The 19513-nt window shown below is 41.7% G+C and overlaps 2 protein-coding genes across 2 annotated transcripts in view; both read left to right on the plus strand.

Moving 5' to 3' along the window:
• The window catches only part of LOC308080684 (protein NLRC3-like), a 414646-nt gene that overhangs the window by 184960 nt on the left and 210173 nt on the right, over positions 1–19513 (plus strand). The window lies entirely within an intron of this gene.
• On the plus strand, positions 9485–10660 carry LOC308080485 (lactosylceramide 1,3-N-acetyl-beta-D-glucosaminyltransferase A-like; the record flags this gene model as incomplete). The annotated part of the gene is made up of 1 exon (XM_080422383.1): positions 9485–10660. One exon carries the CDS (start codon positions 9485–9487, stop codon positions 10658–10660), a length of 1176 nt encoding a protein of 391 aa, XP_080278509.1.

A 19513-nucleotide genomic window follows, 5' to 3' on the forward strand; every position in this document is an offset into this window, starting at 1 on the left:
AAACCTTGAAGACCCCTGACTTAAATGCTTGTGTGGTATAACAGTGGGGAAAAGTAACTTAGTAAAGTTAATTTACTCAAGTACTGCACTTCGCTTAAGTGCAATTTATTTGGACCTTATTTTTTTCCAACATACAAACTAAACCACATAATAGTTTTACATAGAGTGATGTTGTCCTGGTGCCCCCTGGTGTTCAATCTGCAACCACACAACATGTCTCGATGTCATTACAATCAATACAATGATCATATTATGATGAGACTGTTGAGACAACTTGGGCGGTCAGCTACGTAGACTACACAGAACCAAGACATGTTTAATAGTGACAGCAGACTACAGTGGACTAAACATTATTACAATCAATACAATGATCATATGTTAACAGTAGACTACAGTATTAAACATGAGTACAATCAATACAATGATCATGATGTTAACAGTAGACTACAGTAAACACTATACAATAATCATATGATGTTAACAGTAGACTACAGTGGTCTAAACGGGGGACAAGATGACAGAAGAGAGGGTAGGTTTTCAAAACAGCAGCCTAATGGTTGGAGGAAGATGTACACAGTGAGAATTGGTGGTGTTTTATTTATTTATAGTTTTTGTTTTAAATAACATTAGTAGGCTAACCTCAAAACGAGCAACAATTAGAATAGAAAGATGTGTAATTAGTGGTATTGTTTTAAGCATTTCATGCTGAAACCTTCGCACCAGCACTGGTCTTGAGTTGAATAATTTGTATATGCAGAGATTGTTTTCAATTCAATTGTGTACCGCTGAGCGCCACTAGATGTCAGTAGAGATCCATGCAGGAACATTGAAGGTAAAAGCTCCTGGCTGCAACTGAGCCACAGTAGTGTATCAAGCAAGCCTGATAAAACTATCAAACTCCCAACATTCACCAGAACACAGGAAATTACATCTACTCTGTTAAAAAGTAAAACGTGTTCACCATTTGTGACATGATTCCTAATAAAACATTAGAGAGTAAACTTGTTTTACTGAGTGCAAATGCTTCTCTAATGTAATAATAACCACACACAATGCTTCTAATATTTATACGTGAATGAAATAATAAGGACCACACACAATTGATTGATTGAATTAATAGTTTATTAGCAGTAAAAGTACAAGTACAGTCAAAGGTTATGTAAAAAGGATAACACAAAAAGCCCCAGGGGGCTTGTTTCCATTGTGGTCCATTGTACTCAATTCAGCAGTGATACATATCGTTGCTGTCGGGCAGAAACCTCTTATCTCCATATTCTAACTTGTTGTGTTTTTTTTTGTAAATTAACGCCCTACTTGATCATACTACAGTGTCACACCAAAGCATCAAAAGTAGCAGATCTACAAGTTCGAAACATGGCGCACAGCAACACATTTAGAGCTTGTAGATCTGCTACCTTTGCTAATTTTGAACTTGAATCCTGAAAAGTAACAGTTTTGGACATGAGGTTTCCACCCGACAAAGACGATATAGGCCTAATACATACAATACAATATAAACATACAATACATAATACATACAATACAATATAAACATACAATACATAACACATACAATACAATACCATATAATACCATAGGTGTTAGAATCAAAATGTATTTTTCCCTGGCCCCTGGGGCCTATACTGCTAGGATTGGGGTCCCGACCCCAAGTTTGGGAGCCTCTGCCCTCAGGGTCCATACTAAGACTCCTCCTTTTCCCCCTTTACACCAAATCTCTTTGACAAAAATAGCCGATCTACAAGCTCACAACAATGCTTCACTGCAGCATGTTGTGAGCTTGTAGATGGGCTATTTTCACAGAATGTTTCCCCCTGAATAGAGATACTATAGTTCATGTGGTTAATAGTCCTCTTCAGACTAGCGATGCTAGCGTCTAGACTAGACCAATAATAATAATAATAATAATAATAATAATAATAATAATAATAATAGCTTGAATTTATATAGCGCCTTTCATAAACCCAAGGACGCTTTACATTAAAAAAAATTAACAACCAACAAACAAACAACCAAACAAAACAACAAACAACTATATGCCATAAGCCTGAGAGAATAGGTGTCTTTTCAAGGCAGCCTTAAAAGAGGCCAGTGTTGGATCATGGAGAATCCCTATTGGGAGAGAGTTCCACAGGGTGGGGGCTGCCACACTGAAGGCTCTGTCCCCCAAGGTTCGCTTGTTTGCTTTGGGGACAGATAGTCCAGGGGCCAAGCCATATTTTGGTACCACCTAAGGTGACAGTAAAGTTTTTGTATTTTTGTCTTCCTACATGTCTCTAGTTTATATTTTGGTATGATAGCCCTTCCAATCTTGTAGCTTAATGGCAGTTATCACTACCTACCGGCTAATGTATCCGGTAGGAGACACAAAGTAGAATCTTTGTGTCTCCTACCCCGGGCATCAAATTATTGCGACAAAAAACTAAATATATCCATGTATTCAAGGCTTCTTGGGGTGTGCAATTGATAGAAAATAAATAATTTTTTGGGTGAACTCCTCCTTTAAGTTTTCCAGGGGGACTCTCTACCCATTCAGCTATGACCACCCTAGACCGAAGGAGGGTCAACTTTTACAAGCTTATGGAAAGCAGTCTTTTTGCAAACACCAAAAATCTGAGAAGTTATCAATTGGACACCCCATGAAGCCTTGAATACATGGATATATTTTGGGTTTTGTCGCAATAATTTGATGCCCGGGGTAGGAGACACAAAGATTCTACTTTGTGTCTCCTACCGGATACATTAGCCGGTACGGTAGGTAGTGATAACTGCCATTAAGCTACAAGATTGGAAGGGCTATCATACCAAAATATAAACTAGAGACATGTAGGAAGACAAAAATACAAAAACTTTACGGTCACCTTAGGTGGTACCAATTTGTGAAAATATCAGTGTTGGCCCCTGGACTAAGAGAGGAGGTCCAGGTCTGTGGACCACAGGCTGAGAAAGCAAAAAGATTAATGTACACATCATTTTCAAACATTGAAAATGTTAGTTTTATAGCAATGTAAAGCTCTGTAAGATGAATGTACTGTGATGTTTATCATTAGAATGACACCAATTATTCTCTGTTGACACACTGCATTATGTTACATTTATACCAAGCTCATGGAAGCAATGTCATTGGGCATCCTAGGTGTCAATCAACTCTAGTCAACCTAGCAGGTTCTGACAGGGGGCGGGACTAAAAAGGAGGAAGGAAGACAGTCTGAGAGTGAGAGAAACAGGTGAAAAATGAGATGTTCAATAATCTGGTTATAGAGCCAGGGATTAATATCAGTGTGGCTATATCAGTATGTTTGTGTGTTTGGAGCTGGGTTTTCACTCAATATTTCTACCATAACCAGCTGACATTAATGATAACAAGATGGGCTGTGGTTGGTCAACTAACACACTAGGCTGGAGGATAAGAGAGTGTGTGAGACATTTCAACACGTTTCTGAGTGAGTGTGGACGCTCTCTGAGAACTGTAATGACATGGACCTTTATAGCCCTAGAAGGCTGTGATACATTTCACTGACACAGGAGGGCATAGGAGAGATATATGGCTTTGTATATGGAATACATGGAATGAATATGTAATGTCACAGCCATTCTATGGATAGGACCTTTAATAGTGTTGTGGTGTCTGTCAGTCAGACAGACAGACAGACAGACAGACAGACAGACAGGTATGTGATCTCCACAACACAGACAGACAGGTGGGGTATTGGCAGTGGTGGAAGAAGTACTCAGATATTTTACTTACAGTAAGTAGAAGTAGCAATACCACAATATAAAAATACTCTGTTACAAGTAAAAGGCCTGTGTTTAAAATGTTACTTGAGTAAAAGTACCAAAATATTGGCATAAAAATATACTTCAAGTACCAAAAGTAAAAGTACTAAAATGTTTGAAAATAGCAGATCTACAAGCTCACAACACGCATCGCGACGTGTTGTGAGAATTTGGAAAACTGGAAGTGAAAATTCTCCAGTAAAGTAAAAATACCTAAAATTGTACTTAAGTACATTACTTGAGTAAATGTACTTAGTTACTTTACACCATTGGGTACGCAGTACCCACCTGTCTAGACATGCACATTTACAAGCCAACAACTCAAGGGCTACATCTGGTGCAGGGGCTGTGCGCGTCCAGTGAATTGCTGACTGTCCACCATCAACAGTTGTCCATCCACCATGTATGGGCATCTCCATATTCTAGTACGGTAATTGGCACAGAGGGCATGGAGAAATAGACATTCTCTACATTAAATAGACATTACCTACATTCAAATGGGCTTAAGATCATAAGTCATTCAAGATAGCCTTTCTTTAAGTATACCTAGTGTTGAAGTGTGGAGAGGGGCCGTCAACAGCATATTCGGCTTGGCCAGCATGTCTCCTACAAATGTACAGTGGAATAGATAGTCTTCATAATTAGCTACATAGAGGACACCATAAAAATTAAAAACTCAAATTTAAGTGTTGGGACACAAGTGTCCGAAATGTCTGGTGTCTGGTGAAGATGGGGAAAAGATAAATGGCAGTACAACAAAAGTTTACAATTGAACGAAGTTTACATTTTGATGTGTCAATATATGTAGCCTACTTGTGTTCGCTGGTGAAAGACACAAGAATGTACAAATGTCAATCAAGTACAAGAGATACAGAGTCACTTTAATGTACCATACCTGTATGTACAGCACCACCAAGCATGACACCCAATAACAGTTTTAACAGATGAAATGAACAGATAGTACTAGTTGCTGTGTTTCTCTGTACCTTTACCAGTTTATCTTTTAATAATCATTTGTTTATCGTTCAATTCCTTTTTTTGGTCAAGAATCATCTCCAACATGTCAGGTTTTCGTTTAGCTCTCTCTCGCTCTCATTAACAGGCAAATAGTCTATGTACACCACACACACACACACACACACACACACACACACACACACACACACACACACACACACACACACACACACACACACACACACACACACACACACACACACACACACACACACACACAGTTCAATTAACAGGGAAATATTATGTAGTTTGATGACTAGTCCATTCACATTCATTACTGTCATACCTAGCCATGGTTCACATGACGCTCGTCTGTCACAAGCGTCATGGAACCGAAAGTTCCTGGTTTTTGATTTTACATTTACAACTCTCACATGTACATAAACGTTCGGATTTCAAATATAAAGTGCTTACCCACGAGCCACGGATGTTAAGTTGATCCTACATTCCTCCATTTTAATCCAATCGCCGGCCATTTTCTCCGATGCTTTCAACTATGCGACACTAATGGTTGGGAGGTGTATTGCACTCTGATACATAGAAAATGGCCGGCGATCGGATTAAAATGCTTTTTATTGAATAATACGGGAGATACGGGTACTTATCGCGGGTCGGATCAACTTGTAACATCGGTGGCAGCACTAGCCAATACACAAGAGGGGGTTGAGGTGTGCTGAAACCAGCGCACCCTGAAACAACAGGTTGAGAATTGATTGCATGAAACAATCACCTGTGCATCCTGTCTCAATGTTGATAAACAAATAATTGGTCTATGTGGACAGTCTGCCTCTTAGGCTATTACTGCAAGATACCACTAGATGGAGCTCAAACCTCACTTCTTTCCTTCATTGAATGCTGCTGATACCACTGTCAGTGGCCTGGTGTCTTACTAATGTTGTATCAATTTACTACAACAAACTCTGGGCCCACGTAACTATACCAGGATGTTACTGTAGACTAGAGTATTCTGGGGAGAAACTCACAGTGGTGGAAAAAGTACTCAATTATTTTACTCAAGTAAAAGTATCAATACTGTAATGTAGAAATACTCTGTTACAAGTAAAAGTTTGGAATTCAAAATGCACTTGAGTAAAAATGCAAATGTACTTGGCATGAAAATGTACCAAAGTGCCAAAAGTAGAAAGTACTCATTATGCAGAATGTCCCATTTCATAAGTTTTCAAATGTATAAAATGTATTAAAATCTTTTGAAGCATCTACAAGCATCCCATTGTGACATCGTGAGCTTGTAGATCTGCTATTTTCAAATGGCCGAAATGTATATACTGTAGGGCTGAAGTGGTTAATCAAAATAATCAAAATATACAAAGTAACTAGTAACTAAAGTTTACAAATAACTGTAGTGGAGTAAAAGTACAACATTTGCCTCTGAAATGTAGTGGAGTAGAAGTAAAAGTACAGAAAATTGGAAATACTCCAGTAAAGTAAAGAAAATACCTCAAAATTGTACTTAAGTATACACTACTTGAGTATATGTACTTTACACCACTGGAAACTCAAAGTGTTTTGGTTGGAGCTCAGTTAATGAACAGCCTGGTGGGGTGAGAGGCTGTGCTTGACAAACAGACCTCCTGCTGTAAAGCCAGTTTACAGTCAAATCCTCATTTGATCTCCAGGAGATCTTGCAGAGAGGAGCTCTGCATGCATCTAAATTGGACTGCCACTCAATATAATGCTAATTCATATGTTGGTGCAACACCTTTTTCCCAGTTTGAAATTAGCTCCCTGAGGGGTCCACAACATGTTGATTATTCCTGCTGATCATGGTCAAAAGATTAGAGATGCAGCACTTAAATCGAACCAATCGATGTATTATTTATTTAGCTTCTTTTTTTTTTTACCCCTTTTTCTCCCCAATTTAGTCGTTATGCTAATTGATTCCTCCCCACACACAATTGTGTTGTTGTCACTGCCAGTGGTGGAATATATATATATTTTTTAAACTTAAGTAAAAGTATCAATACTGCAATGAAGAAGTACTCTGTTACAAGTAAAAGTCCGGAATTAAAAATTTACTTGAGTAAAAGTACAAAAGTATTTGTATCAAAATGTACTTAAAGTACCAAAAGTAAAAGTACTCATTATGCAGAATGTCCCCATTTCACAAGTTTTCAAATGTATAAAATGTATAAACATCTATTGAAAATATCAGATGTACAAGCTCACAATATGTCGCATCGCGACGCATTGTGAGCTTGTAGATCGGCTATTTTCAAATGGCCGAAATGTATATAGGGCTGAAGTGGGTATTAAATGTGTGTTTTGTAATAATAATCCAAATCTACAAAGTAACTAAAGTTTTCAAATAATTGTAGTGGAGTAAAAGTATAATATTTGCCTCTGAGATGTAGTGGAGTAGAAGTAAAAGCACAGAAAATTGGAAATACTAAAAAATACCTCAAAATTGTACATAAGTACAGTACTTGAGTAAATGTACTTAGTTACTTTACACCACTGGTAACTGGGGGCCAATGGAGGGAGCTTAGAAGGGGGGGGAGGAGACATGTGAACATTTTTGGCTGGTTGAAGACCAAGCGTGTCTGCAGGAATTCTGCATCATCTCAGTACTTCTTCCACCACTGTGTACGCATTCTCTCACTGGGCCAAGTTCTTATGAATGAAGACATCAAAGTATTCTTCATTTTAGCTGCTAAGCCGTTGGAAGGCATCCAGGAAGCCCACAGGGTCCCCCCAATCCCATTTGGAGAACCAAAAAGAAAAAAGGCTTCAGATGACTAATTTTAGATCAGGGTCAGCCCATGCATGGTACAGTATTTTCTTCTTTTTTCTTTTTTTTTGCATTAGCCTCAGATTAATGGAGATAAAAAAAAAGAGAAGCTGTGAGTTTGACATTAATTGCATTGACATTTCAGTGATTTTCGACTTTTTTTTTCTGTCTCTCTTCCTCTCATCCAGAGCTAATGGTTTATAGACTTGATTTTTTGAATAAATGCCAAAGTCATAGGGCACGGAATTTCATTGATGTCGGATTTTTCCAGTTAAAGCTATACCTTTTGTGGACTTTGTGGTTGAAACCCTGACAATGCACTGATATTCTTTTTGCACATTAATGTCTAATATCATGTAGAGTATAAAATATATTACGAAATAATATTTCGTAAATTAATGCCCTACTTGATCATACTACAGCTTCACACAAAGCACCAAAAGTTCATGCCCCTTATGTCTAACCTCACGTAGGCCTACATACTGTACCGGATGGATATGTGTTTATTTGTAGATACATTTTGTTTGATCTTTTTTTCAGCTTCTATTTCTTTCTTTTTCTGGAAATAACATAAAATGATGGAGCTTTCTCAAAAAAAGATGTTCACCAACTTTTTTTTTTATACCTGTAAACCTGTGATGTGACAATAAAGTTGATTCTGAATCTGATTCATTTATTCTTGTTGCATGCCAAACAACAACCGATTCTGTGGCTATGTTTCTGGGGCTTCTGGGGATTCCATTTGTAGAATCCCCAGAAGCAAAGATTTGAGTTGAAAATGTTCGCTTTAAAATACATATATATATATATATTCAAAGATTTGCAAACATTTTCACGATTTTTTTATTTTTTGGTTCAGATCTACTAGCTTGTAGTGCGGCACTCAGTGCTGCGCTATGAGCTTGTAGATCTGCAAAAGATCAGCTAAAATCTAAAAATTACACAGTATGCGTTCCTTGATTGAATGGGTTAAAATTGTAAACCTTCAAAATGTGAAATAAAAGCGGATGTCTCCTGTATTTTAATAGCACCGCTGAATGTTCTCTATGACAAACAGGAACCTATTATTTATCCATAATCACACCACACCATTGAACCAAATGTGTTTCTCATACAATGACATGACACAGGAAAATCACAGTGTACCCTTTTTAAGGCGGACAGTTTTGTTGCGGGGAGCGCTGTAAAGGTTGCAGACACAGTAAAAAAAAAGCACTGAAATTATATAGAATTATGAGTGTTCATCAATGTTATAATTTGCGGAAAAGGCGAAAATGTCGGTATAATTATGCGTTGTTATTATTAGTGCCATAATTGACTGTAATTATTCAGTGAGGATATTGTATATTGGGAGGGGGGAGTGTAGTTGACAGCATATCTAGTCAATTTCAAGTTCCTGTTCTCAGACAAAAAGTCAGATCTGGCAACGAGTGTGTGCATACAGTACAAAACTGTGACTTTTCAGGATTCAGATTCAAAAGCATCAAAAGTAGCAGACCTGCAATTTCGAAACTTAGTTGCGGATCTGCTACTTTTGATGCTTTTGTGGGTACGCTGTAGTATGATCAACTAGGGTGTTAATTACGAAAACACACAATAAGTTAAACCATTGGTCAGAATGAAAACCTGTGGCACATCGTCTAGCTGTTTTCTATGTTTGTGGGCTGCTCAAACTCACAAACACACACACACACACACACACACACACACACACACACACACACACACACACACACACACACACACACACACACACACACACACACACACACACACACAAAGCCCAAATTTGGAGTCATATGTTGTCTACTGAGTGACATCACACGCTTGCCCTATAAAGGTGAGAAAACCACTCATTTAGCTGCTTAACGCACAGACAGTTAGACATATAGCATCTCCACTGTGAAGACCAGAGGTAAGATTATGTTCAGGTTGTTTAAAGGCAAGCGCTGTGCGATCAGCACCTGTGCGCTGCTGATCGCCACGACGATGCTGTTGGGTTTGATTTGGTTGGCTTTGACTGATAATCGGGAAAACCATGGTGATGTTCCGACTGATTTTCGGGAAAACCATGGTGATGTTCCGACTGATGATCGGGAAGTCGATGTCGATTGGAACCTCAAAAAACCTCAAAAAGACCTCAAAAAGGCCTTCACCGTCACACACCAGGAGGCTCAGCGGTTCACCAACTTCACGTACCTGCTGGACCATCCAGACAAGTGTTCCGGAGAAGACGTCCATCTTCTCCTATTCATCAAAAGCGCCACGGCACACGCAGACCGGCGGGAGGCCATCAGGTCCACCTGGGGCAACGAGACGTACATTCGGCGCTCCAAGGGAGTCACGGTCAAGGTTCTGTTCGCCTTGGGAGCGCCAAACTCCAGCAGCGTCCAGGAGGATCTGGAGCGCGAGGACCGTCTCCACGGTGACCTGATCCAGCAGGATTTCACGGACTCGTTCCGCACCCTGACTCTGAAAGTCATCATGCAGTTCCGCTGGGCAAGCCAACGGTGCGCCCATGCGAGCTTCGTCATGACGGCCGACGACGACACTTTCGTACACACTCCTAACCTGGTGGATCACCTGCAGGACGCGGCCCAGAGGAACGTCACCGACCTGTGGCTCGGCCATGTGTGGCGCGGGATGGGGCCCAACCGAGACAGGAACAGCAAGTACTACTTGCCCTACGAAATGTACCCGTGGTCGACCTTCCCCGACTTCACGTCAGGTAATGGGTACGTGGTTTCCAGGGACGTAGTGGAGAAGATCTACCAAGCCACGCTAACACTCAATTCTTCTATCCACATGGATGACGTGGTCATGGCGATCTGTGCCAACATCGTGGGCGTCACGCCACAGCATCACAACTTCTTTAACGGGGGGTGGAAGGCGCCCTACCACCCGTGCATTTACAGGCAGATGATGAACTCGCACGGTCATCACGGCCAGGACATGTATGACCTCTGGAAGGCGGCGACGGACCCGCAGGTCCAGCAGATCCCCTCTAAGTCGGACTGCAAGTTGGTGAAAGAGGCTCTCCTGTGTAAACCCAACAGGAGTTATGATGACACCTACCCGTGTAGGGCAGCCTTTGAGTAATTGCGAACGCGGAAGTGCAGCTTACTATGAAACCGTGCTCGGGTTGTGTGTGTGAGGCTCTGTCTGTGTGTGGCTCTGTCTGTGTGCACTGTGTGCACTGCCTGCACTGCCTGTGTGCAGTCGCCAGAGTGCACTACTACAGTGTGGCTGAAATATAGCAGCTGCACTGCCTGTGTGCAGCCGCCAGAGTGCGCCAGAGTGCACTACTACAGTGTGGCTGAAATATAGCAGCTACAGTCAAGCTGCGTTCGCTTCCAGCGTTCGCGCGTCTTACTTGTAATAATACATGTACAACAACACAGAGATTTAAAAATCAACCAAAAAATGTGTGAAGAAGTAGGTCTTGAGCTGTGCTTTAAAGATATCCACAGAGGGTGCCTGTCTTAGGTGTAATGGGAGTTTATTCCACGCTAATCTCTCAAGAACAGATTCTGCACTGCGTGAGAATCTGTCGTGAAGGCTCGTCGTAACATGTACACACTGGGCTACAAGTGGGCGTGCCTTCAGATCAGGAAGCAGGCCGCGCTTTACCCAATCAAATGTAGTAGTAGAGCGGATAGTAGGAACAATCGTTCACTTTGTGATACAAGCGTGAAAATTGGCATGAACATTCCTTTAGGTCAACTCTTTGACTTTTTTAATCGAGCCACTCAAAAATCCAAGATGGCGGCCATTTTTCAAGATGGCCGATACCTTAGTGGGCAGTTAAGTGATATGATGGTTTATTTGGTGATACAAGCATGAAAATTGGCATGAGCAGTCTCTGTGGGTCACTTGACAATAGGCCACCCACAGCTACTTGAAATTTCAAGATGGCGGCCATTTTTCAAGATGGCCAACACTTTAGTGGAGCATTTAAGTTATATAATGGTTCATTTGGTGATACAAGCATGAAAATTGGCATGAGCAGTCTCTGTGGGTCACTTGACAATAAGCCACCCACAGCTACTTGAAATGTCAAGATGGCGGCCATTTTTCAAGATGGCCACCACCTTAGTGGACTAGTTAAGCTTAAGAAATCATTTAGTTGGTGATACAAGCATGAAAATTGCCATGAGCCGTCTCAAAAGGTCATTTGACAAGAAACCGCCCACAGCCACTTGAAATTTCAAGATGTCAATCTTTAAATGATACCTTTTCTCATAGAAATGTATTGGGTTCCTCAAAAAGCTCTGTCAAGAGAGGTTGTTTGACTGTGTTTTGTCTGACTCCTCGCCCACGACCTGTCCAGTTTGGTAAGACCTGTCAGGAGTTGCCTCCCACCGGCATAGCTCTCAGGGTTCACTGAGGTAGGCCTAAACAAGCTCCCTTACCATGACAAGGTAACAGTCACAAGGGAGGATATATATATATATATATATATATATATATGTATATATATATATATTGTTTTTTTTTAAACTAACAGCCATTACATGTGTCAAATAAATACTAAGGGGTGGGGAAACAAAAAATAAGATGAATAAATTAGCACAGTTGTGGTGCTGATAAGCACAGTTGTGGTGCTGAACGGACAGTGCTCCAAAATTATGAGTAATGGCTAATACTGAATGGCAATAGCCACGGAACCATGACAAACGATACTAAGGAACTAAACTGAAAATGTGCTTCACTGTTAGATATGGCAGTGGAAGGCAGTGGAAGCAATGTTACAAAGTAACAACTGAAAATTACACAGTAATAGACTAGATAAAAAGTAAAACATGATGCGTCGATGTGACGAGGGGAAGCCGAGCCATAGGCCTCCACTTGAAAACACAGAGGACAACAGGGAATAACTCTGGCAAAATAAACATGCAAATAGGTTCTAGCAGGGGCAACTACATAGGCATGTGAAACTGAGTCCATATCTGAAGCAGTTACACCTTCCAGTACATGCCTTGGAGCACCCACATTTGGTCAACTCCCAACAACTCTCCGCAATAGGTGGAAGTGGAGTCCAGAAGACTTTCCACTTCTCGTCCTGTTCCACCCATCCCCAGTCAGATGGGCTCGGCATTTGTGGATGTCGCTTCAATGCCTGTCCCCACACGTATCCAGCCTCATAAGAAGCATGTTTGGCATGCTCTTTGAGTGCTGCTTGAGTTGGTGGGATCAAGTCATATTGTCTTTGCTTTCTGGCAAAGAGATCAAGCCTGGCCTCGTTCACAGTTGTGACATCGCTGGACCGGTCATACATTAGATCTTCTTGGCCTCTTGACATGGATATCTTTGGTATCTTCAGTGTCTTCAGCAGATGTAGATGCTCTCTTTTGGGTCCTTTCCAGCTCTGTGTTGTTGAACCTAAGTTTACAGCTTGAATTATATTTTGCTCTGTTTCTTGTCGATGTGCTTTCTATGCCATCACCTTCATCTAGTCGGGTTGGACTAAGTAAGATAGGCAGAGCATTGATCTTATGAAATAATGGAACATTTCTTGCAATGGTATCATAACCAGTACGATCGTGCTCTCTTTTGAATAAACTCGGCTGAATGAGTTTTTCCTTGGTGACCTGCTGACAAATTAAACATCTGTCCCAGTTAGTTTTCACAACTGTTATGATGGCTTCTGCCATGTCTGCAGCATAGGCAGAGGCCGAGGGTTTATCCTTTTACCACCTTTTACCAAGCACTTTGATGTATGGGATACAACTAAGTTCGTGCCTTAACCCTACACTTAGTTCGATCGTTCATCCAATGCCATTTAAATCCTGAGCGATCTGTACACCATCCGGTTAACTAAAACCCCATTAACCTTGGCTCGGCTCTCCCGTGCTGGCACAACCTGTCAATTCAGGTGCGGCTATCTAACTGTTTTGGGGTAAATTAGACAGCATTTGGGATACCAACTTTCAATTAGCTGACATTGAACCCCAGTGATATATCACCAGTGTGCCCTGGTAGTGCAGATATTCACTCTTATCTAATCTATCTATGATCAGCAAATCAACACAACTATATTGTGATGTGTTAAAAGTTGTTCTTTAGCATAATAATAATAATCGTCCTTAATGAAAAAAAAACATACATTTCTATGAGAAAATGTATCTTTTGAGGATCCAGGGGGTGGCCATCTTGAAAATAGAAATGTAAAGTGACTGATCATGCCAATGTTCATGCTTGTATCACCAAATAAACCATTATATAACTTAATTGCTCCACTAAAGTGTTGGCCATCTTGAAAAATGGCCGCCATCTTGAAATTTCAAGTAGCTGTGGGTGGCCTATTGTCAAGTGACCCACAGAGACTGCTCATGCCAATTTTCATGCTTGTATCACCAAATAAACCATCATATCACTTTACTGCCCACTAAGATGTCGGCCATCTTGAAAAATGGCCGCCATCTTTGATTTTCAAGTGGCTCGATTAAAAAAATCGATAAATGACCTCTAAAGATGATCTGTACCAAGTTTCACGCTTGTATCACCAAGTGAACGATTCTCCCAAAATATTGCTTTTAGCCGCTGCACTAGTAGTGGGCGGGATTCACATGTCCGTCGATCTTTCCCCCTCGAAACAAACCGAAACTAATTTAACAAAACCACGGAAATATATTCACATTTTAACTTACTCTTTCATCATAGAAACAAGTGGGCTTATAACCAAAACGATCCATGTTCTCTGGGAGAAGTGGTGTTAGTGTTCCGTGTAGAAATATTGTTAGTGGGAATGAAAACATAGTCGCACCAACCGGAAGTGACGCGCTGAAGGCGCATCACAAACACCGGTTTCCCTGTGCTCTGGTGTTACGTTATCGTCCCCCCAGAGCCAACAGACATAGAACAAACAGCAGAGGGCGCTGTTTTTCATTTTCAGTTGGCGATGGGTTCCCAGATTGATTCCACGCTGTCGGTCTGTAGAAGCAGTGAAGGATAGATTGTGGTTAAATGAATGAAATCAGGGGCAGTCCGGGCACTTAGGCTCTAATGTAGCCTGGATTAGCACATCGCAGGTTCGAGTCCTGTGCTGCGTGTCCCTCTCCATCTCTTTTTTCCCCCATTTTTTTTTCTCCAGGAGGTCAATACCGACTTCCATCCAATGAGTTCCGGTAGGAGACACAAAGGAGACTCTTTGTGTCTCCTACCTCCATCTCCATCAACAGAATATTTTGATGGGGGTCCATACAAACAAGGGAACCAGGAGACCTGGTACTGCCAGACCCCTAATGGTTGAAAGATCAGAGCACTACGTCACGCTAAGCTTGGCCAATCAAAAAGAGGACAGAAGACAGACCTCTTTTATGCCCATGTATGGACGAAAACGTTTGGAGAGGGGGACCGACAAAGCCTCATGTAGGCCCGACCCCCTGGGTCTGGCAACAAAAAACAGGGTCTAAAAACGGTATGGCTCCCATGTGGATCTCGGACTTCGTGTGGGCCAGTATGTGATATATCAGTCATCATATATGACGTATCTTCAGTATGACATACAGTATGATTGAATGAATTCAGACAAGGTTTCGTGATCTGAGAAAAAGGTAAATATTCTGCTGTAGAGAGTTCATTCAACCACAGCCGAGGCTGATGTAGTCGCTTCAAATTCAGAAATTGCTTTGCCTAGTAGAGCATTGACTTTCTTAACCCATTAACACATTGACTGCCAATCGTGTAGATCTACGCGAACCTATTTAAAGCCGCCTATATACGTGGTTTAGGGGCTGTTTTCCACACAGGAAGCGTTTCTTGAGCTGCCAGCACCATTCTCATGCCATGCATTTTTCTAAGGCAAAGATAACGCTGGAGAATCCCAGCACCGAGCATCGCGTTTCAGCGCTCTCTGCCTCCAATGTTTTTTTGGCAAAGCGAATTTTGGAGAAGAGCACCACTCATCATCAATGTAACTTTTTTTTTGTTAAGATTTCTTTTTTGGCTTTTATGCCTTTATTGATAGGACAGTAGGCTGACAAGAAATGGGGAGAGAGATGGGGAGAGACATGCAGAAAAGGCGGTCGGGATCGGGAGTCGAACCCGCAACACGCTGTCAGGCCTAGGTGCCCAGACGGTTACGTCAACTGTCCAGGCCATCAATGTCACTTTTTTGTCAGCACCCAAGCCCTTTCCCTGCCCTCTCCCTTCCCTAATTCCCTTCCCTTGAAGATCAACAAACGTTGAGTTTGATCCTCCTGGCATGTGTCTTGCAAACCGGTCATTTTTAACACCTCATTTCATAGTCAACATGTTGGACCCCCCCGCAGGGACCTAATTTCAAACTGGAAAAAAGGTGTTGCACCAACTCGTGTGAAGTATGAATTAGCATTATATTGAGCGGCATTCCAATTTATATGCATGCCGTGAAATCCCACTGTCAAAGTCAAATGCACATTATACGGAGTCAAATGCATATTTTGAGGCCAAAGCTGTTTTACTTTTACTCAAGTCACTTTTCTTAGCTACATTTTTTATCCCATGATTTTTGTAACCCATTTGTTCACCCAGTGCCAATTGCCTAAGCTGTAATCCTGGGCACTACTCTCCCTCTGCCAGCCTGGGGAGAGCCCTGAACTGAGCTCATGCTTCCTTCAATGCCGGTAGGACGTAGTGCGTGGAAGGAAGACGTTATTCCAGTTCCTTTCCGCCAAGGCGCCAACCCCACCTAGGGTATGGGCACTAATGCCGCGGAGGAGAGAACACGCCCCCCAGCGCCCACAGCGTCCCCGGCGGGAATCGAACCCTTCTAGCTGTGATGCGACAGCGCTACCGACTGCGCCACTGTGCCCCCTGAATACGGGACTTTTGCCGGTAACAAGAGTGTTTCTACATTGTGGTATTGCTATTTTAAGTACACCTCCCATTCGTAGGTGTGAAAAAGGACATATCCTAATACTTTAAGTAAAACATCCGAGTACTTCTTCCACCACTGTTGGTAAATGGAGGGGTTGTGATCCAAAGAGTCAGGACGGCTGCTGCAAAGTGTCTAACAAAGTAGCAGTCAGTGTGGAAACGTGAGGACAATTCGTTAGGCTAGGCTGCATTCCTGTGTCTGGGATGGGTGGCACATCTTGGGTAATTGCCTTGTTACCAGACATAGTTGAATTTCTCATTATACCCTGCCCCGGCTACTCTCCAATCAGTCCTGACTCTTTATCTGTCTTTGTGTGCCGTCTAGCTGTGAACAAAACCACTTGAAGAATGGATGGACGGATTTTCATTTAACTCTGATAATGATCAGGGTGATGGATCAAAAGGACAAAATAGCTCAGTTGATAGAGCATGCACCCTGGATTTGAACCACAAGGTTCTGGGCTAGAGGTGGGAACTCCAGTCAACAATGTATATATCGTCCTGGTCCAGTCACCTATAGGCCCCAAAGTAGCCTGACAGCGCGTTGCGGTTTCGAGTCCCAATCACGACGGCCGTTGCTGCATGTGACATGTCACTCCCCAGCTCTCTCCCCATTTCCTATGAAACTACTATCATATCAATAAAGGCACAAAAAATATATATATATATATATATATTATATCGTCGCTGTCGGACAGAAACCTCTCATCTCCATATACTAACATTTTGTGTTTTTTTGTAAATTAACGCCCTACTTCATCACACTACAGCGTTTCACAAAAGTATCAAAAGTAGCAGATCTACAAGCTCGAAACATTTTGAGCTTGTAGATCTGCTGCTTTTGCTATTTTTGGACAGTTTGGTCCAAAAGTACATCGGCTATCTTCAAATAGCCAATGTGTAGGTTTAAAGTGCTCATGTGTTTAGTTGCTTCTTTTGGGCACTGTTTTCATAGACCTGGTTGCTTATTTCTCTCGCAAAATCTGGCAACACACTGTTGACAACCACTACTACTGGACAGTGCTGAAGATGAATGAGAGAGCTGTGGTTTTTGTTTATTTTTTTGGCACTGGGATGGTTACCCTGGATGTGATTTTCTGGAGATATGAACATTGTTTACTGGTGCAGGATTGTCAGCAGTGCTTGGGAGGTACAGCAAAGCCTAGCCCTGAAACATGACCGCGTGGCAGAGGAGCGTCATGTGAACCATGGCTACAGCGAAGCCCTGATTGGTGTAGAAGCTCAAGCCAGATATCGGGGTGAGTCCAACAAAGTTCATTGTCAGTGGACAAAAGTTCCAATATGTTGCTTGTTTGTTGACATCACAGCTTAGGTGTCATGGGTTTTTAGGGTTTTGTGGTTGATCTCTGGTGGCCATTATTCCGGACATTTGTTTAGCCTGGCATGTGTGTTTTGTTTTGCTTGCCCGCCTCCTTGTTACCCACCCACACCTGTGTCTGGTTTGTGATTGCCATTGCCCTGATTGGAGTTTGCCTGTGTATGTAAACACCACCCCCCCTCCCCCGCCCCCCTACTTATAGCCGAACTACAAGATCACAAGTCGTTGTGAGCTTGTAGATCGGCTATTTTCACAATGTTTTCCTCTTTCTTACTTAAATTTTGACAACTTGTCCAATTTGGTATTAAAAAGCTCTTGAAAGTCCTTAAATTGTCACTTTAGAAATGTGCAGATACCCTGTTTACACTTATGTTGGTTTGTTTGTTTACTGTTGAGTGAGAAAACAATGTTGCACATTAAGCTATAATCATCTGGGGTGGGGACCCCCCAAAATAATTTGGGGACCCCCAGTTTGGGAACCAACGATGTAAACCATTATTTTGTCATTCAGTTCAGTGCTTAGTCTTGTGTGGTATACAGTGTGTTGGGCTTCTGCCAGTCTATGCCTCACATTCTTGTGATTTTTGGACCTTCGGTGATTGTCTTCTTCTATGGGAGCAACTGTTTTGAGGATTTCCGGTGTTTGAGTATAGCGCTTGCCAACGTGTCGTCACCACGGGGGGGGCGTGGCATAGTAGCTGCAGACATACTGGTGGGGGTCAATGTTAAGTCAACCTGTTAATACCCCACCAAGATGTCCACGCTACCAAATGACACTTGTTGACGCCCCCCCTTAAAGGTATCATGACATTCATTTTCACTTTTTTTATTTTCAATGTTTTATTTGGGGTTTTATGACCTCAATTACACCCAAAAAACCTGAACTTAAAACATTCAGTGGATTTTCTGTGGTCTGGGGTTTTCTGAATAATTAGGCTGAAAAGTAATCTGAGCTTGGCCCTTCGACAGTGAGGTCACTGTCGAATAATCCCGCCCACTCTCCTCCTCGCCCCTCCCCTCCCCTATCCTTTCCTTTGGGGGGGGCGGAGCAGAGGCGATGATTGACAGGCAAAATCCCTCACCAGCGACACCCGCAGGCAAAGATTTCTTTTTTCATTGCAGTTGAAAAGGCTTTAGAAATGTGAGAGAAAAACACCTGCCATTGATCACTGGAATGGAATTTTCACTTAAAACTTTTTGTACACTTTTGAAGGACCAGGACAAAGACTTTGAATGTGGTGTAAAAGTGAATGTCATTAAACCTTTAAGGATTTTTTTTGGCACGCACTATTTGCCTTTTTTGCCTTTGACTTTTGAGTCAAAATCAAGATGGTTAATTAGTTATAAAAATCTAAATTTCTCTGCTTTCTGTTGCCTTTTGGCGAAAACAAGCTACATTCAACTGCCAATAACTATGGAACGGATTATCGCGACGGCACAATTATTTTTCTCCGATTCTACCAGACTCAAAGTTTGGTGAAAATGCTCGGAATCGCTGGCAAGGGACGATGTCTTAACTCTGGCAGTCAATCAGGTAACCTTTCTGGAATTAAATGTTTTTCTTCTGTTGAAAACTCAACTTTTTGGATTTCTCCCTTTGTGATAAAACACTGACAGTTGTGTCAGGAAATACAACTTTGAGTTTTTTTTTATTTGAACTAGGGCAGACACTGCACTTGAGTTATACTCTTTAAAGAGGGTAGTTGTTTTTCTGTCAGCTTGTTAGTGCTGAGGCCTGGGTATATTAGGGGACA

This window comes from Gymnoscopelus braueri (genome assembly GCF_963280865.1).
Source record: "Gymnoscopelus braueri genome assembly, chromosome: 24".
Taxonomy (NCBI): domain Eukaryota; kingdom Metazoa; phylum Chordata; class Actinopteri; order Myctophiformes; family Myctophidae; genus Gymnoscopelus; species Gymnoscopelus braueri.